Raw genomic sequence first — 20,119 nt, 5'->3', positions numbered from 1 at the left:
CTTTGTTTCTCCATTTTTGGTGCTCGTATGTTAGGGTTTTGAAGTCTGAGAAATAAAGTAGTGTAACACTGCTATATTCCAGAAAGAGTATTTTATGTTTTTTATCTAACTTCTCTGTGTGTATGCCATAACAAATAAAAGACTGTAACAAAAGATTGGCAGATCTTCTTGATGCCCTGTGGACACAAGTGGGGTAGATGGACTTGCACTTTGTTTAATCCTCTTAAAGCCAAAAGGGTGGTATTGAGCAATTACTTCTATTCCCTGAAGGTCAGTCAAACATGATTTTGGAGTTTCCGTCCCATGAGAAGGAGCCTGTTAGGAGATATAGTGAGATTACATAGTGTACTCTCTACACTTTCCACATCCAAATGAGGTAGGGCCTTGGATGAGAGTGAGCTGGTCAAAGCTCTATCTAGAAAAAATTCGGATGATGCTTCTAGAAAGGGTGAAGAATGTAGCAAGGGTTCAAACACTGGCATTTTTTCCTTTGTATTGCGATTGCTTCTCCCCCCTTTGTTAAGGAAGTTCACAGCTAGCTCTTGTAAAATGCTTTGAACATGAAAAGTGTGATATAATTGCTAAATTTTATTTTTAAACATAACTTTTTTCTAAAGTCTTTCTAATAACTGAAATACAAGACGTGTTGGTAGTAAACATACTTCCAAAGATTGTGAATACATATGTAGACTTTGGACTTGAACTTCTACTATTTTTTCTTTTTTATTTTATGTGCTTCATTGTGGTTAGACAGAGCTAAAAACAAGCAAGTGAAAAATAAAGTGAGAGGAAAAAATGTATCCAACAGCATAGACCCAAACCCAAATAACTGCTATCTTTTATGACACGCTGGTATCTAACCATCACTATGGATATTTTCATGCTCCTTGATTACTGCATAGTGTCAGTGAAAAGATGAGCCTTTTTCCGTCTCCATTTGGCTAGATACATGTGGACATTTTGTTCATTTGGATCTTGCCATATTTATACAGTGATTCTTGGCCTTCTAACTGGATTACTGCAGAAAATGTTAATTTGTTACTACACTTAAATACCACTCAAAAGCTTCCACTAAAGCAGAATTTGGGAGACAGGAAGAAGAGATTTAAAAGTAGGGGATTTCAATTTGCTTTTAATTGAGGGCCAAAGGCTGTTCTAAACCAGTGTTCGTGGAAGGGAAGGGGCCTGACCTAGACAACTGGGAGAGTCCTGTACACCTTACAATCTTCAAGGGGAGTGGGAACGAGCTCTGATTTGTAGATCTCTCTCTCAAACAGTTTTTAACCCTATTACCTCTTGCAATTTTTTACCATTTGCCACTAATATATGAGAGTTATGAAAATGTTTGAAGGTCGTAGAACTGATTTCTATAAGCATTTGGTTCCACTATCAGTAATGCTTGTCAATGAATTGAACAATGTAGGGTAATTTTTGCCCTAAGAGTTCTTGACTGCAAAAGGAAAATGGAATAATTTTAACTTTTTACTTTACAGATAAGAAAAAACTTGCCACCTGAGATGCAAAGGTTACTAGATGAAGGAAAAATGCGTATAGTAATCAACAATCTTAGAAGTGGCAGTATAGTTGTGGACTTTATGATTGTTTTGGATGTAGGAGAAAATTTAACAAAAACAGAGCTCACAGCTGCTTTTACAGAGGCCTTTAACAACAGTACAGAATTTCAAACGGATGGCAATGGTACACTTATAGAAGGTATAGCCTAATGCTCATACAAATTGTTTTCTTTATATTTAGTGATTACAGTGTTTATCACTGATAGTGACTTTGTGACAACAACTGCACTGGTAGTGAACTGTCATTTAATTGCACTCAGCACTTGTACTTTCATCTTTTCCATGATGAGTTAAAAAGTTGTTTTTTTATGTTTGTTCAACTTCCTTATAGAAACGAATAGTTGTGAGACGGGATTTAATGGTTGTTCTGAACATGCCACATGCAACGTTAGCGGGTCATCTTATTCCTGTCAGTGTCAGGCTGGATTCACAGACTTTAGTCCCAATGTACCTGGGAGAGATTGCAGAGGTAAGATGAATTTAAATTCACAAAACTCTTTAGATGGTCATTTTCTAAAACTTTGTATTTGACTCTTAAAAATAAACTCATAAATGAGTTATTTCAGAAAATCAGAAAAAAATAACTAGACTAAAACACGGTGGAATCTTAACAGATGATGACGATTATTATTTTATCTGATTACATTATTGTCAGGAGGCCCCAGCCAATAGTGGAGTTCCACTGTGATAGTCTCTGTACAAATACATAATAAGAGGGAAATGTTCACTGCCCTGAAGGACATACACTCTAAGGCCTTGCCTTTCTGACACTCCCCGGTGTGGTGAATTGAAGCACAGTGTTGTCCAACTGAAACAGAGAACAATGGAACGAGTCATTTGTTTACTAAGTGTTTGCAGGACTGGGTATTAAATGGAGAAGATAGATAAAGAGTAGGAGAAAGGAAGTATCATTATCTCCATTTCACAAATGGGGAACTGAGGCAAAGAGAGATGAAGTAATTTGCACATGAAGTTTGTAGAAGTGCCAGTTTTGACCCCCCTCTCCCAAATGCCAGTGCAGCATCTTAACACAACACTCGCCTTCTCCTCAAGAGAAATGCTTTAATGAAAATTCACAGACTGGTCCAGGTGGACTTTAGAAATATGTGGGTCCTTTAAAAGGGAAGAAAGATTAATCCAGATTTAAAAGACAGGGACATGGCTTCAAATTGGCTGCATAAAGAATTATTTATAAGAGTAAAATTATGTAGGTTTGGATCCATAGTCATATCACAATGGTAACTGAAGAGTGATTCCTGTTTATAACACAAGGCCTATATTTTGGGTATATAAACTCTGAGGTTGAACCCATTGTTTAGTACATAATTAATAGTAAGCAACTCTCAAGTTATTATATTGCCTTAAAACATATAAAAAGCATTTTCCCTTCCAGCAGCTTCACAACCCTATTTTCTTTTCTTCTCTTTCATCTGCATTGTGGAATTCTTCTGTTTAACCGTTATATTAACAAATAATAGTTGTGAGCCAACCAGAGTATAGAGATTCACACTCTGTACAGTTGCTGAGAAATAACTGCATGATGACCCTGCAAGTTAGATACACAGAACCAACCAGAGTACTGGGAACAGAACAACTGGGGAAAAACTGTGGATCAGACTGAGCTATTAGTCCCAGTCCTGAGTAAGGTGTAATGCATAACTATGGCCCCAGAAAAAGCCCTGGAAAGGAATTGTGGCACAGAGTTTCATAATTCCTGCTCTGATTTCATCTTGCTACAGGGTAAATTCAGTTACTACAGCCCTTGAAATGGTGAGCTTACTTCCCCAGGGCAGCTCCCCATCTACTCTCAACAGCAAGTAGGGCCTGTGGAGCCAAAACTCTGTCTATTCCCTACCTGCTTTCTTGGTGGGGCAATGATCCAGAAAGCAGAGGCTGCACTCTGCATGAGACCCAGGCCCAAGATCCAGGGAGGTTGTGCAAAGGGGTCGGTGACCCTTACTCCTCCTTATTCCCTTGCTTAGTTGAGTAAGACAAGGGAACAATCTAGTCCTGCATGATTGTGCTTGAGTAAATGGACGGCAATTTGGCAGAAGCAATTCCATTTCAGTATGATTTAAAAATGATGTTCTCCATCTCTAATTTTAATGTTGCCTTATTTTTTCTATAATAGAACCAGCTGGAGAGCCGGTGACTATTGCACCATCAAAACAGCCATCTACATCAAAGCCATCTGTTGAAAGCATTAGCCCCACACAAGAATCTGAAACTGCACCTGCAACTTCTATAAACACGACAGTTCCGTTGCCAGTGCTGAGTCCACAATCTACATCACTGATATATCCAACCACAGTAAATTTAACAAATTTAATTACTTCCTTAATAACTACTACACTTCAACCTACAATTGAAGTCACTTCAACGAATACTGTGAGTAAAGTGCCCACAAGTAACGTAACACTTATCAGTCCTACTGGGAATACTATAATTACAAGTACTGAAATAGATCAAAGTACTCCCACGGAAAAAACAACGCCAATATATACAGACACAATAGCAACTACAGAGAAACATTTTTCAACACCTGCCATGACTGAAACACGTGTAACTTTGCCAGTATCTTCATCAGTAGCTACAAAAGCCACAAATACATATTCCATAAATAATACATCCCTGGAAACTACCCCCTTAGGAACAATTGCGATGCAGTCCACTGCAGCTCCTGTGTCTAATGCAGTGCTAACAAATGGCACTTCTAGGCCTTCTCCTGCTACGGACACTAATGACATATCTACAGCCCCTTCCACAATAATTAGTGTGGACCCCACAATAACACCTTCACCTGTTTCCACCACACCACTATCCTTATCATCTACAGCTTCTTCTACAGAGAGAATTTCTACAGGTTCATCAGGTACATCAGCTACTGATACAACCAGAGTAACTACGATTGTGGAACTCAGCACTAATTCTGTGAGTTCAACCACAAGAATTCCAACAACATTTTCTACAATCCCTGTGACAACTCCATACAGGTCTAAAACTGTAACATCTCAAGAGACTTTCAACAGGACGACAAGGTCTACAGTTATAGTTACAGGATCTACAACAAATCCTATTTTAACTACCACATCAGGAGCTTGCAGTGAGTTAATTAATATTGCACAGTAAGAGAAAAAGAAATTGTGATATAAGCTATGAAAATATAATTCTGTGTTTACTAGGTACTTTAACTGGGAGGTAACATCTCTAGTAAAGTGTGGCTTTAGGAAAGAATGATCCAAAAATCCTATAGAAGTTATACTGGTTTCAATTATGTTTAAGGCTCTAATGCATGATTAGATCTGTGCCGGGAGTCCCTCCCTGAACCTGTGCAGAGCCACAGTGAGTGCAGAAGGTCTTGATATGGACAAAAATGTCTGTCTGCCCAGATAAAGCTGCATGTTGGGAGCTGTGACTGTTGTTATAATGCAGAATTGCGCAATGTTTATGACCATAATCTGTATATACATTAGCATGATAGAATTCGCTCTGAGCTTTTCGAATTCTTGACTGCTTTTTTAAAAAAACTGCCATGATTATGAGATCAGAGTCTGTTTTAGGGCCATCTGTCCGCTTATGATTATGGTTATCAGTGAAGCAATCTTTAATTTGTGGTGAGAGATTAAAAAAGAATGCTACTTTCCTTTGGATATAGCAGATAATGCAAGTTAATATTTTAGAATGTAATTTACATTTTTAGAGGAAATAGTTACCTTTCAGCTTTGAGGGAGACAAAGAGCTTGGGGCTGGATTCTACCTGCAGGCAGGTGCACAGAGCTGTGGTTTGATTCAATGGGAGACATGCATGTGCATCTTTGTCCCTTAACAGTAGCCTAGAAAATCCCCAGAGTATTAAATTGTCCTTACATAAGAAATCATATAATAACAATGTTTAATTTTCATAAGTATTTATTTTTAGCATCACAGATGTGGGTAAATGTGTCACTTACAGAAAACTGATCTTTTTGTTTATAGCTTCACTTGATTTTTCTATACAACTTGAGAATGTAACTAGTGACATGATACAATTCAATTGGACACCTCAAGGTGGCGGTATAGCTTATACAGCTTCTCTGTTCGGAGATGAAGCAGTGAAAAAAAACACTACATATAAAACAAGCATAGCATATGAACATTTGCTTCCTGGCCAGGAATACATAATATCTGTGGAGGTTTTAAACTGTGGTGAGAAGACCAGTACTTCAATGACGGTTCAGACAGGTATTTCCTTGATAATCTAATCATTTTTATTAATAACGCATAGGATATCTTTTTTTAGATATGATTAGAGAATGGGTGGGCAAACTTTTTGGCCTAAGGGCCACATCTGGGTATGGAAATTGTATGGTGGGCCATGAGTGCTCACAAAATTGGGGGTTGGGGTGCGGGAGGGGCTAAGGGCTTTGGCTGGGGGTACAGGTCCTGTGGTGGAGCTGGGGATGAGGGGTTGGGGATGCAGAAGGGTGTTCCGGGCTGGTACTGAGGAGTTTGGAGGGTGGGAGGGGGATCAGAGCTGGGGCAGGGGGTTGGGGCACAGGAGGGGTCAGGGGTGCAGGCTCCAGGTGACACTTACCTCAAGCAGCTCCTGGAAGCAGCGGCATGTCCTCTCTCCGGCTCCTATGCGGAGGTGCAGCCAGGCAGCTCTGCACGCTGTCCCATCTGCAGGTGCTGCCCCTGCAACTCCCATTGGCCATGGATGTGAGCCAGAGAGAGCTGCAGGGGTAGTGTGTGGAGCCCTCTGGCTGCCCCTAAGTGTAGGAGGCGGAGGGGGGACGTGCTGCTGCTTCCAGGAGCTGCGCGGAGCCCCAGCATGCGCAGAGTGGGGCAAACCTCTGATTCCACTCCCCAGCTGGAGTGGGGCAAGCCCCAGACCCCACTCCCTGGCTGGAGCTTGAGGGTTGGATTAAAATGTCTGACGGGCCGGATGCAGCCCCCAGGCCATAGTTTGCCCACATTTGGATTAGAGTCTACTTCTGTAACCTTTACTCATGTGAATAGTTCTTATTTATGTGCCTCATCCCATTGACTTCAAGAGGACTACTTGCTTAAGCAGAGTTATTCTGTATAATTTTGCAGTCATGGCCCTTAAATAAAGAATTCTGTACAAAAAATACATTGAGTATTTGTTACAAATTTAACACTCAGAAGTAAGGTAATGCCAAAGTTAATGTTGCATGAGCCATCTTAACTGTGCCCCAATGTTTTTATTATTATTATTATTTATTATTATTATTATTAATTTTATGCCTAGGAATGATGAAATAGTATTAATTATAGGGTCACATACTATTTCTAAAAATTTCTACAACCTTAGACACACAAGTAGCATCGTGTAACAGTTTTTCATTCTTATATATTTATATTCTGTTCATCTGAGGAGAGGGATAGCTCAGTGGTTTGCGCATTGGCCAGCTAAACCTAGGGGTGTGAGTTCAATCCTTAAGGGAGCCATTTAGGGTTCTGGGGCCAAAATCTGTCAGGGGATTGGAGCAGGGCGTTGGACTAGATGACCTCCTGAGGTCCCTTCCAACTCTGATATTCTATGATCATCATAATACTCTAGTGTATCATTGTCGTAAGACTTTTCATATGAATTACAATACATCATTCCTTATGTGTAATTCCAGGGACAAGGCAAGTAACTGTGGGTCTGACTCTTAGAGCTTGTCTACACAAAATATTAGTGGGCAGCAAGCCAGGGTGTGAATCTGCAGCACACTAGATTGCTGCACAGTAACATCCCAAGTGGGCACTGCTATTGCACACTGAATGTGCTGTAATGGGCTTTGAGGTACTGCTGTTTGAAATGAAAATACGTCAAAGTGCATTACAGAACTTTTAGAGTGCTGCTGTACCAGTGTCCATGTGGGACGTTACTGCCCGGCAAGCTGTAGATTCACACCCTGGCTTGCTGCATGCTAACATCTCATGCAGACAAGTCCTTAGAGGTGCCAAGAACGTACTGACTTCAGATGAAATCGCAGGTGCACTATACTTCTGAAAATCAGTTCCTACAAGGCTGATTTAGCTGCACAAGCCTGTACAGAACAGGCTGTGGCTCTCTCTCTTCTAAGGAAATGGCAAACTGGGGCTTTAAATGAATGAAAATATTGTAGTGTAATTTCAGTAATGTGCATGAATTCCTGGGGCTGGTTCTCTTCTCACTTATTCCAGTTTTACACCAGTGCAATTCTATTGATTTTGAAGGGATTACTCTCAACGTACAATGATGTGCTGGATAGGATATTCAGACTTCTCAGATATGAATATACTGCCTTTGTGTCTTTCAGTTTAAGCCTGATGATGCTCTAGTTTGGATTTAGAGACTCGATATCAAAAAGGACATCAAATAACAGGACTAAATATACATTGCTTACATTCTCTACCTTCACCTAGAAGCACTGCTCCTTCGTTTTAATGCAACGATGGGTCCAATCCTGCATGCCTTCTACAAATTGAACCCCCCACTATTCTCAGGGGAGTTCCACATGGAGAAGGATAAAGAAATCGGACCCAAGGCTTTTGCACAGTCAGATTCTAATACTGTCTGATAGAATAAGTTGTCTCATTCCAGCTAAATGTTAAAAATTAAAATTGACTGGTTAATTAATGATTTTTATAAACCCTTTGTGCCAGTGGTCCCCAGCCTTTTTGTGGCCAGTAGCACATTCATATTTTCAGAAGAGTGTGGCGGGCGCCAACACTTTCTCAAGGCTTATTTTGTATTTGTACATTAAATAATACAAAAAAATCATATTTAATATTACATAATATATGAATCCATAAGATTATAAGGGTAATTTTACATGTAAACAGTATTAATTAAATTATTCGGCAATTACTCTTTCACTTTGAATTTGCTCTTTTTTATCTGCCTGTAAGAAAAATTAAGGAGTTTTTACAAAATAAATATCATAAACAGTTTTCATCTTATTTATTTTTAAAAAGTAAAACATTGTTGAACTGCTGGTCCAAATATATTTATTATTCTTACTTTAACATAGAATGAAGCCTGCAGCCCCAGAGTTCTCTGTCCCTGGCAGGCGTGGGGCCCCAGCTTCTCTCTGTCTTAAGCCACAGCCTCGCACCTGCCAGGGACCGAGAGCACTGGCACCTGCAGCCCTGGAGTTCTCTGTCCCCGGCAGGCGCAGGGCTATGGCTTCTCTCCGGCTTCAAAGCCGGAGAGAAGCTGTGGCTCGGTGCCTGCTGGGGACAGAGAACACCGGCACCCGCAGCCTGCAGGGGCCTCGGCTTCTCTCCCCTGCTGGGCACTAGGCGGGTGCACATATATGTGCCATGGCGCCCGCAGCACCACGTTGGGGACCACTGCTTTGTGCCTTCCAAAGTGTCCCAGAGGTTAGGCTGATTGTGGCGGTCCAAGATTATTTTTTGCTCAGTCTAATAAACCCAGTGCATCAATGTCAGTAGGTTAATCCTTCAGGGATAATGTTTAATATGTTCTATTTCTTTACAGCATCCAAAAACTTCAAAGGACAAACCAGGTTGATAGATAAAGTGTTCAACCCTCAGTACAGAAACAAATCAAGTGCAGCATTTAAAGACTTCGAAAAGAATTTCACTGATGAGGTACCACTCATTGCTTCAAAATATCTATGAGCTTTATCATTCCCTACACTGCTTACTACTGCCTAGAAGACAGTTTGTCACATTCTTCTGGAGGAGCGTCAAGGGGATTTTCTGCACTGGTGAAGTAGCAGAGGGTTAGGCCTCCCAAACCAACAGACCCCCTGAGAGCCACCTAAAACTCTGGGATCTCGGAAGGCCAGGGCCATCTGGGAAGAGGCCCCATGTTTTCCCACTAGCTTCCATCTCAGTCTGATCCTTTGGTAACACAGCTTCTGCAAGAACCATGCTACTAAGAGCTTCCCTGATGGCTGCTGTGTCTAGAACCCCCCTCAGAGATGGATTGCACAGGGTGGAAGGAGAAAGCATGCAAATTAATTCTGATGGAGGCAACAGTAATGGGAGGGATCCTGCTGTAAACAGTGGCTGCCCCTCCATCCTGCAGCAACTTGCCCTTTCCCGGATTTTGGATCCTGACTCCTGCATGGTGGCTTTGACTGTCATGGTGCAGTACCCTGCTGGGTGAATGCAGCACAAAACTGCAACAGACCTACGCCTAAATTATCATGGCTAATGTGGCCCCACTGCACCACTGGTGCTTACAGTGGAGGTGTCCTATCAGTTTAATTAAAAATGGTTCCATTCACTTGTTTGGATAAGGCTAAAATGGGAATCACATGGTGAAACGCTGTTTTTTCTGTTCCTCTTGCCCTTTTTCCCCAGGACGGGGAATTTTGTTTTATTTTTAGAGTTTTAAATACCACCACAGGTAAATGAATAAGGAATGTTTTACATTATTTGGCTTATTTTATTCCTTTATCGGCAGTTCATCAAACAGTTACATTTAAAACTGAAAGGTCTATAAAATGGTTTGGGAAACAGAACTGATTCCTATATGTGGGTTATTCTTTTATCGGTGACTGTTATGAAAGGTTATGAAATCAGAAAAAGTTGGTTTAAGAATTTATGAAGGTGAAAGAAAATCAGATTGATTGTTACTTTTCATTTTACAGATAGGGGGAAAATTAACAGGCGAGTTCAAAAACTTATTTGACATGAGGAAATTGCGTATAGTAATTGACAGTCTTAGCAATGGCAGCGTGACTGTGCTCTTCCACATGGTGATGCCTGTGCAACAAAACTTAACACGAACAACAGTCTTCGATGCTTTAATAAAAGCCCTGAACAAAAGCGCTCTGGGGCGAGTGGACTTCAACAGCACTTTTGTAGAAGGTATGGCCCAGTGTTCACAGAAATCTTTTTCTGGTATACTCTGCAATTACTGTGTTTACCAATGACGGTGACTTACCTGTAAAAACTACTATAGTGGGTTTCTGAATTTAGGACCCAATACACAAGGAGAGTTATTCCTTATTTCAGATTGTCAAGGTTTTCCCCCGACTTTGAACTTTAGGGTACAAAAAGTGGGGACCTGCATGAACACTTTTAAGCTTAATTACTAGCTTACATCTGGTATGCTGCCACCAGCCAGAATTTAGTGTCTGGCACACTTTCTGTTCCCCCAAAACCTTCCCTGGGGAACCCAGACCCAAACCCCTTGGGTCTTAAAACAAGGAGAAATTAACCATCCCCTTCCTTTTCCCCCCAGACTTTCCCCTCCCTGGGTTGCCTTGAGAGACTTCACACCAATCCAAACTCCTTGGATCTTAAAACAAGGAGGAATTAACCATCTCCCCTCCTTTCCCCCCACCAGTCCCTGGTGAGTTCAAACTCAATTCCTTGGATTTTAAAACAAGGAAAAATCAATTAGGTTCTTAAAAAGAAAGCTTTTAATTCAAGAAAGAAAAGGTAAAAATTATCTCTGTAAGATCAGGATGGAAAATGCTTTACAGGGTATTCAGATTCATATAGACCAGAGGGACTCCCCTCCTAGCCTTAGATTCAAAGTTACAGCAAACAGAGGTAAAAATCCTTCCGGCAAAAAGACACATTCACAAGTTGAGAAAACAAACATAGGGCTAATCCGCCTTGCGTGGCTACTACTTACAATTTTGAAACATGAAAGACTGATTCAGAAAGATTGGGAAAGCCTGGGTGTACGTCTGGTCCCTCTTAGCCCCAAGAGCGAACAACGAACCACACATTTTTTCATTTTTTCCAAGAGGCATTTAATATGGCAAATATTTACTTTATTACAGTGGGAAACATCTGTGAAACAGTATCAAAAGTCTGTTCTGAACATGCCTCATGCATCCGTGAAGAGGCAACTTATTCCTGTAAGTGTAAAGATGGATTCTATGACAACAGTCCCCGTGTACCAGGGAGAGATTGCCAAGGTAAGAAGGAAAGGCTATGATACCCTTTTGGAGATGTGCACTGATATGAATCTGATCTTGATTAGACCAATGCAAGTTTATGTGTAAAAACAAACTGATTACATTTACATCTGTATTAACTGAAGCTGTTTGCTTAATCTTCCATTTTTCAAGTGTGAAAAATTAATGTTCAGTCTCGTGTGTATTATGGTGTCCATCTGACTTTATACAGTAGAAGGGGGAAAATGTGATCTCAGTTTATAAACATGATCTTCTCTTAACTTATAGACATAAATGAATGTGCTACTAACGCATCATCATGTTCACGCTTGGCCACATGCAACAACACTGTAGGAAGTTATGAATGTAACTGTAATCCAGGAATAAAAGATGAGAATCCAACAAATCCTGGAAGACAATGTAAAGGTAAAGGAATATTGGCTTACTTGTGCTGAGGAAAACATTATTTTGCAATATGTTGCTGAAAAATCGTGAATAAATTCTCCCAGGCCACACTTATTTAACCAAAAACGTTGTTTTGTACTCTCTGCACATAAAAGCTTCATACTAAATGGTCTACCCGGAGATCATTGAATTCTCAAAGCTATTAATATGTATAATAGGGGCATAGGATGTGGGGCTGAAAGTTTTCTCCACACTGAGGGGAAGATCACGTCCCACAGATCTGTGCACTGACAGGGTTCTCCCGTCCCACATCTTCTTCTTCCCATGTAGAAGTGATGAGCTCAGACACATCCATGGCACCTTCCCCAGTCTACCTAGGATCCCATGGTGGGTTCTGTGTAAGGCTGGGATCTCCACTTGGTGAAGACTAGGTGGGCTGGGGGAGGGGACTGGGCAGCTCTGCTCTGAGTGGGAATGGATGAAGAGAGACATATAATGGCACTCACTCTGGCCCCCAGAGTCCCCAGAAAAGTCCTCGCGCAGTAATAACTTTCCTGCAGAACCTCCTTTGCACCAAGAAACTCTTTAATGAGATATGGGTAGGGTTGCTGGGGACTGCTGCTAGTTGCAGAAGCCCTGGCAGCACTGCTCCATTGGAACGTCAGTTTCCCAGGCCAGCTGAGCCTCCATATGGCTAGCCCTGATTTCCCACTGAACCTCTAGGACATGCATGAATTCCATGGGCTCTGCAGAGCCTAAGATCAGGACTCATGGCTCACTCCACCGGCCCAGTGGAAAAATTTGGGTGGAACTTTGTGGGGGGAACCTTGTGAAGCTTACCTCCCCTATTAGCTCTCTGGTGTGGGTCTTACCATGAGATGGAGAGATCCAGCCCTAGGTGATCCAGCTGCATCTTTTCATGCACCAGAAAGAATGGATCTCCCATTCCATATATTCTCTGGTATTGGTGACATGATACTCCCAAGAAATAGCGTGAGAGCATCTGCTGCCTTCCCCATACATTGTGGTAGCATCAATGGGAATAACTCCATGCCGGCTACAACAGGCTGGACTGAGGATTTTGTTCCTCAGCTCTGTCATTTTTGTATGAAAAACAGAACCTTTTTATACAGGCCTTCTTCCATACCTAGGGCGATCACACCTAAAAGTGTGCTAGCTGCAATACAGACATATAATTCCATTGGCATGCATCCGATGAAGTGGCTATTCACCCTTGAAAGCTCATGCTCCAATACATCTGTTAGTGTATAAGATGCCACAGTACTTTTTGCTGCTTTTATAATTCCATTGGAAATTCCCATAATCTCTCCCACTGGGTGGAATTAACACCTGGACAAAGGGCCACACAAGGCTTATATATACCATTTCTGTCCTACTTAAAGCCTCAGAGTGTTTATGTGTTATATGCAACTTACAATGGCCCTTTACACAGGCGTGAATTTCCTTTCTGTATCTAAGCGTGTCACTTAACTTGGTTTTGCTGTTTACTTTACAGATCCTGTTCTCTGCTTCAGCAGCGCTAACCTTTGCTCAACACAAAATAATGACTGTCTTGATTCCAAAAATCGGATATGCTCAAGTAAGTTTTAAGCATTCCTAATTCATTTCAGATTTCTGGGTAACATCCCACATGGGAGCAAGTGTTTTTGATATACAGTTTATGCCCTACTTTGGTATGTGAGTTCAACTAGCATCTGAAGTTCACATTTCTTTGGCCTGTAATTGTGAATGCTCCCTCCACCAAAGCTTCAGTTTCAGCCTCAGTCTTTATTTTTAAATAAGACAATTGCTTCTAACGTGTCTTCTTCTTGGGAGGGATCATCCATTTACTTCCTGGGAGTTGAGGGTATTCAGCACCTAGCATGGAGCGCATCTTGAAGGATCCAGAACTAACAGCCTGATCTTGTGCCCACTAAAATCAAAGGAAGTGTTGCGATTGAGTTCAGTGGGAGCACTGTAAATGGTCACAGAAGATAGCAAGGGATGATAAGCAGTCACTGTGATGTGAGACGAGTTTTGGGAGGGATGAGGATTACATTAGGCAATCTATTCTATGAACAGACTTGATGAGTTCCTTTGTTTTTATTTAATTAATTTACTTTTTAAATAAAATTAATATAATAAATTAATAACATGAGATAGGAAAGTCTAACAAGAAGACATAAGTGATGGATTGAAGGTCAGAGATTCTTTGAATCTATTACCTCTTTTTCCTCCCACAGGTAAACAAGCTTTTGCTTGTGAAATTTTGTTCAAAAACTTGGTGTTTGGTCCTGAACTTTATAACTCTGAAAGCCAAAGGTATCAGAATTTGTCCCAAAGCATCACAACAGACGTAAGTTTGACTTTGTAATGGATTATCATTTTGTAAATTGTCCTCCTTTGTCATCTGGAAATGCACTAATAATATTGTTATGAGCCCCAGAGTCATGCACAGAGATTGGTATCTCACTGAAAATTTTGATGTGATTAAGCAGAAAAAAATGACCCCTCCTTGTACAGTGAAAATAATACATAAAGCATGATCCTAAAAAGATCATCAGGGCAGAGAAGGAGCTTTTGGCTACCTGCTCAGTTCTCAGATGTACCACATTTAATAATGGGAACTTTAAAAAAGTTTTAAATAAAAAGGAGGGGAATTCCTCATCCCTTTTGTTTTCTTTCATTCCTGTTAGATAAATGTCTATAGGAGTAGCTATTATAGTGTTCTAAAGTCATGCTGCAAAAAATATTTGTAAGATGTAGGGCTTTGACTAATTCCGGTAGAATGCTGTAACTCATGGCCAATGCCTTACACTGGCAGCTGAGGCACTGGAGAGATTGCTGATGGAATACAGAAGGGAGGAGGGGAGTTCAGAAACGTTACATAACATAGAACAATTTAGCAAAATTGTCATGAAAAAGATGCTAGGCAGGTAAAAAAATCTACTCTACCTCGCCATGATGATAATTTAAAAACTAATGATAATTTATTCACTTGTCAAAAAGATTTGCAGGCCAGAGCCCGCTGGAAGAGTGAAAATATTGCAAGGTTGGGATAGACTGTCATTGATTTGAATAATAAAGAAAAGAATTCTTAGCGTTTCTTCTGTAGCTTTCACCCAAGAATTTCCAAGTACTTTACAAGCAGTAACTAATTCCTTCTTATTACCATATCAGCTGAACGTTAATACAGCGTTGTTATCAGCACCCCCATTTTATAGAGGGCTAAACTGACTTTTTAAAGGGCATGATCCAAAGTTCACTAAACACAGTGGGAGTCTTTCTACCAATTTCAATGAACTTCGGATCAGGCCTTGTATGATTTGCTCAAGGCAATAATGATTATTATCGTTATTATTAGACAGTGACGGAGCTGGGGAAAGATCCTCCTCTGAAGTCACAAAATGTTTTCTATTTCTGTGGACAATTTTATCAAAAATGTGAAATATTTTGGGTTGGAAATGCTGTCATGGTGCCTCATGGGAAGTATAGTCAAGTTCCCCATGCTCCCATTCTCCTCTATAGGCTGGGTTCTTTGATTGGACTACATCTCCCATGATGGTCTTGGAGCTGGGAAGAAATGTGTTATGGGAGTCCCTGGCCATGGTGCATCATGGAACATGTAGTCCAGTGGAGGAGGCTGGCCCAAAAAGGAGAGTGGAAACATGAGGCAACTCCCAGCTGGCACTATGACAGCGTTTCCTAATCCAAATTTTTTGTTGTTTAGGCATTTGTTTTTTCGACAAAAAAAATCAAAATTCTCCATGGAAAGCAGATACTTTGTGAAATATTTTCTTTAATTAAGAGTTTTGACTGCAATTTTTGACCAGGCCTACCTAGAAGGAAGAGAACTACCAGTACTTTTCCTCTATCTGGTAGGAAATACTGGGCCAAACTGCATTTTGATGTACACCATTGTAAATCTGGAGTCACTCCTATAAAGGTTATGACCAATGGAGGTTATGCTTGATTTATACTGGAGTGGTTCTGAGAAGAATCTTTCCTCCTGTCTCTCCTTTGCCCAGTCATTCTGAAATGTCCGGCTCTTGATTATGTAACGACGACACAAAGTGAATAATGCTCTACAAGTTATACATGCTATTTGTCTAGACTAGTAGCACTATCATATCCATTTTAAACGCCTATTTCCAACTTCTACCATTGGATGTGTACGTATTGGATCAGCACACTTGAAGTCAAGGTGTGCAAGCTAATAAGGCTGAAGGGACCCTAAAAGTAACCTTAGAAATCTTATATTGCTTTGTAAATATAGCAGTAAGGTGCTGCTGTGTTCCAATATACATGTGGTAGAATGTGAAGAAGGGTACTGAGTGTATACAAATTCCCAGCTGATAGTTAACTGTAGATTGCTACTCCAAAAATCGAGTTCTGATTTCATACTTTAAATCATGCACTGTACATCACCAAGAGAACCTTTCTTGAATAAATATTTTGTGCTATAGAAAAAAAATGTATTCAATTATTTCTTATTCTAAAAGTCTTGCCTTAAAAGGGTGATGTGTACAAAAAATAAATTTACTGGTAATTCTTGCTCTGCCTCTGACATTTTGGAACAAATGTTGGCTTACATTTTTCCAGGTTGTTAAGCAAATGCGAATCAGCCTGAGAGATGACAGCTTTGATATCATAGTGGTTGGATTTAGACGTGGGAGTGTGATCGCCTATTTTGTTTCTCTACTACAAGGACAACAGTACATTGATGCAAATACTCTTCAAGCAAATTTAAGTAAAATAGTAAAGAATGTGTTTGGTAATGAAACTGAAGTAACTGTACAATGTAAGTGTTACTAAAACATCTTATTAGTTATGACATAGGGACCTGAAAGCATCTAATCTCATGCACTGCACAGAAATTGTTAAAAATAATTCTTTCCTTCTACAAGGTACATATTTTATGCTAACTTTTCAAATAACATTCACATCAGCACAGGGACACAACCAGAATTTTCCTAAGGAGGGAGCCTAGGGAAAGGACCCCTCTTCAGTGGGGGAATGAGGATGGTGGTGTGCAGGGTGCCCTGTGGGCATGGCTCTGAATGACAGAGGGCAGAGCCAGTTGCAGGCAGGTTTTCAGGGCTGCACCCAGGGAAGGAAGTGCTGGGAAATGCCAACCTCAGGCCCTGGTGCCAAGGCAGGGCAGTCCTGCGGGCCCCTAGTGCTCCTGCTCCCTGTGGAAGGCCCCAGCATCTGGGCTGCATGCCAGCCCCCCATCCCGTGCTGCTGTTTCAGCCAAGGCGGGGGGCTCAGGGAAGTGCCATGCCTCTCCTCCCAGCCGGCGAAGCCAGGACTCCAGCAGGGGGCAGGGATGTGGGTGCCCCAGCCCATTACTTCCTGTGTGGGACAAAGGTCTCTGGTTGTGTGGCTGCTGCACACTGCTGCCTCAGGCATGGCCAGGAGGGGAGGCCGTGGGTGGGGCTTTGCTCAGAGCTAAGCGGGGGATGGGCCTGGGCCCCCTACCTCCCCCTTCTTCATCAGCACATTCCCTCTGGAATGTAGATTATTGTTCTGTTTTAAACACACGTTATACCTCTCCTCAGCAGTGTGAAAGTAGAATATTCTGGGGTACATTCTTATATTTAAAGATCTATGGGGCAAATCCTGGCTCTCTTTACATGGAAGGAAGGAAACGATATAGATCTCCTTGTTGCAGTGCATGCCAACTTTGGTGCTACAGATGGTTGGCTTTGGGTGGAAGGGGGCATGAAGAGTCTCCATACTTGGTCCGTGATGTGACCCCCTGAGCTGCTTTCCAACCACTGCTCTCTTTTTCTAGTACTTAAAAATGAAATGCTGCAGTATAAAGCATATAGGTCCCACAACCCTTCCTTAGCCTGGTAAGTACGTACTTACAAGAGTAGTTCTCCGGAGGGAACAAAACTACTCACATAAGTACTGCACAGCTGGACCCTACGTTGGTGTAAGATACACTTTGAAGAATCTGAAAGAAGAGACAGGTTACATTAACTTAGACTTTCTTTTAGCTCACTTAGACTCATCTCTGAATTCGCCTCTGTGGACCTGATGTAGCTCCCTTAAAATCAATGAAAAGACTCCTATTGACTACACTGAATGTTGGACAGCATGTGCATATCTTGCATTCAGTATAAGGGCTGGATCAGGTCATTTCTGTCACAGCTCTGGGGAGGGAGCTGTACAGAGAGGCATCGATGACATCAGGCATAATCCTGTGTGCACACAGCATGCAATCTGCTCCAACAATTTGGATGCAGCTTATTGCTCCCCCTGGTACACTGACTCTGCTCTGGGTTGGCATAGGGCCAGGACCCTTCCACCTCTGTATTCCCTTCTTGGCACCTGGCTCCCCAGGAGGAGTGGAAGTAAGCAGTTCTTACACTTCATACAGCACAGTGACTGCTATTGTGCAGCCATTTAAGGTGGGGAAGCTTCTTGCAGGCTATGTCAGCCGGCACACCGGTGCCAGGGATGCCACAGTCTGGCCCCAAGAGATGGGCATGAACACAGTAGTATTTAACATCGGCTCAGTTTCAAAGTGTCTGATGTCAGACATTGAATGCAGCTGTTATTTAATGCACCGAGCTTTCTAAAGGCTTCACATTTTGACATTTCAGGCTGGCATTTCTCAAATATATTTTCCATTTACAGCAATCCCAACATCTTCTGAAACAAATCTGGCCTGGAAAACAGCGGTGATTGTCCTTGGAGTTCTACTTGGAGTTGCATTAATACTTGCTTTGCTGATACTGTCAGTGTGCCTTTGGATGAGGTCTACAGCTGGTGAATATTGGCTTGAACCTAAAGGACTTATGGGAAATTTTGCCTACCAATACTTATAAGCCTTCACTTTGACTTATAAATGATTTCACTCACTACCTTAAAAGAGATTTAATAGAGAGATTTTAATGTATCTTTTTATCTGAAGTACTTATATGACACTCTGTGCCCCCTATCACAGTTGAACCTGAGTGCCTCACAATCTTTAATGTATTTATCTTCACAACAACTTGGTGAGGTTGGGAAGTGCTATTATCCCCATTTTATTAAGGAGGAACTGAGCCCCAGAGAGACTAAGTGACCTACCCTGAGAAATCTGTGGCAGAGCTCAGAGTTCCATGCTAGTGACCTAAGGAAATGAAATGGCCATAAACGGCAGTTATAGATTAGATATGTGGTGTTAGAGTTATAAACACAAAGGAGTTGATGCTTCTACAGAAACCACCAGCAAAATTCCCATTGTCTTAAATGGAAATATGATGAAGCCCACTATTATGGTCCATATTTTGCTCTTGGAAATACTTGACTTCAAGGAGAGCTGTATATATGCATCTAATGGCAGAACTGGACTCTTTGTGTGCCTGTGCATTTATTACATTCATTTACTTTCAACCCATCACATAAATTCACTATACAAAGTGTGGGTTGGCATGTACCAGCATGTCTTATGCACATCTCTAAAGAACTTATACATATGAATACTTTACACAACTCTATGATTATCTTCTTTCATTTTGACCAATAAGCACAGTTTGCAATAAATGTATAAAAGCCTAATAAAGTATGTTGACTTTAAATAGACATGTATGTGTGATCTAAAATGAAACTGCCAAATGTAAAATTTTAACATACCACTGAAAGGGAAGGAAGATGATCTGGGGAGGAACAGATTAACTCATCCATTTTTACCTATTAGAAATGGTTAGACAAAAATCTGACATATAATCTCATTTCACTTTGCTCTTTATAAACCTGATCCAAAGCTCATTGAAGTTAATGGAAAGACTCAGGGATTTCACTAGGCATCAAATCAGACCCTGTATATATTATAGTCATAAAATATTTTAAAGAGTTTTCCTTATCTTCATCACACCTAGACTGTAAACTCTTTGGAACAGGGCTTGTTTACATTTTTTGTGTATTTTACAGCACTTAGCATACTAATAAATGGTAATAATAATTATTCCACCATGATTTGTGTATTTCATATAGACTTAATTTTGTCTGTATCTGTATTTCCTTTTGTCTGTGAGCCAACGCCTGGTTCTATGATTTGTTACTGATGAATGTGTGTTACTGTGAAATAGTGGTTGGGTGGAATTTCTGAATAATAGGGTCTGACTTCAGTTCAGAAGTTAGCAGTTAATTAAGAAAGAATGGAATTCATTTCTTCATAACAGCATGGGTCCTGTTCTTTTACAGGCTACTGTCTTTTTCGCACAGCCTAGATAGTTAGAAGGAAAGCAGAGCTGCACTGCCCCCAGATGGCTGAATGCCTTTCTG

At 41.0% G+C, this 20,119-nt stretch overlaps 1 protein-coding gene across 1 annotated transcript in view; it reads left to right on the top strand.

Annotated features, from left to right (window-relative positions):
* Nucleotides 1–18,678, top strand: part of LOC115644264 (mucin-17-like) — a 29,289-nt gene extending 10,611 nt beyond the window's left edge. Inside the window, exons 2-14 of the mRNA XM_030548385.1 lie at nucleotides 751–782; nucleotides 1,494–1,713; nucleotides 1,906–2,043; nucleotides 3,706–4,677; nucleotides 5,550–5,795; nucleotides 9,049–9,161; nucleotides 10,172–10,391; nucleotides 11,318–11,455; nucleotides 11,723–11,860; nucleotides 13,356–13,439; nucleotides 14,083–14,195; nucleotides 16,442–16,640; nucleotides 18,488–18,678. Of these exons, the coding sequence (XP_030404245.1) occupies nucleotides 751–782; nucleotides 1,494–1,713; nucleotides 1,906–2,043; nucleotides 3,706–4,677; nucleotides 5,550–5,795; nucleotides 9,049–9,161; nucleotides 10,172–10,391; nucleotides 11,318–11,455; nucleotides 11,723–11,860; nucleotides 13,356–13,439; nucleotides 14,083–14,195; nucleotides 16,442–16,640; nucleotides 18,488–18,678 (2,804 nt within the window). The remainder of the gene's footprint in view (nucleotides 1–750; nucleotides 783–1,493; nucleotides 1,714–1,905; nucleotides 2,044–3,705; nucleotides 4,678–5,549; nucleotides 5,796–9,048; nucleotides 9,162–10,171; nucleotides 10,392–11,317; nucleotides 11,456–11,722; nucleotides 11,861–13,355; nucleotides 13,440–14,082; nucleotides 14,196–16,441; nucleotides 16,641–18,487) is intronic.
* The last annotated feature ends 1,441 nt before the right edge of the window (nucleotides 18,679–20,119 follow it).

Source organism: Gopherus evgoodei, chromosome 1 (genome assembly GCF_007399415.2).
Source record: "Gopherus evgoodei ecotype Sinaloan lineage chromosome 1, rGopEvg1_v1.p, whole genome shotgun sequence".
Lineage (NCBI taxonomy): Eukaryota > Metazoa > Chordata > Testudines > Testudinidae > Gopherus > Gopherus evgoodei.
Note: the sequence above shows the minus strand (reverse complement) of the source record. Positions and strands in the feature narration are given on the sequence as shown.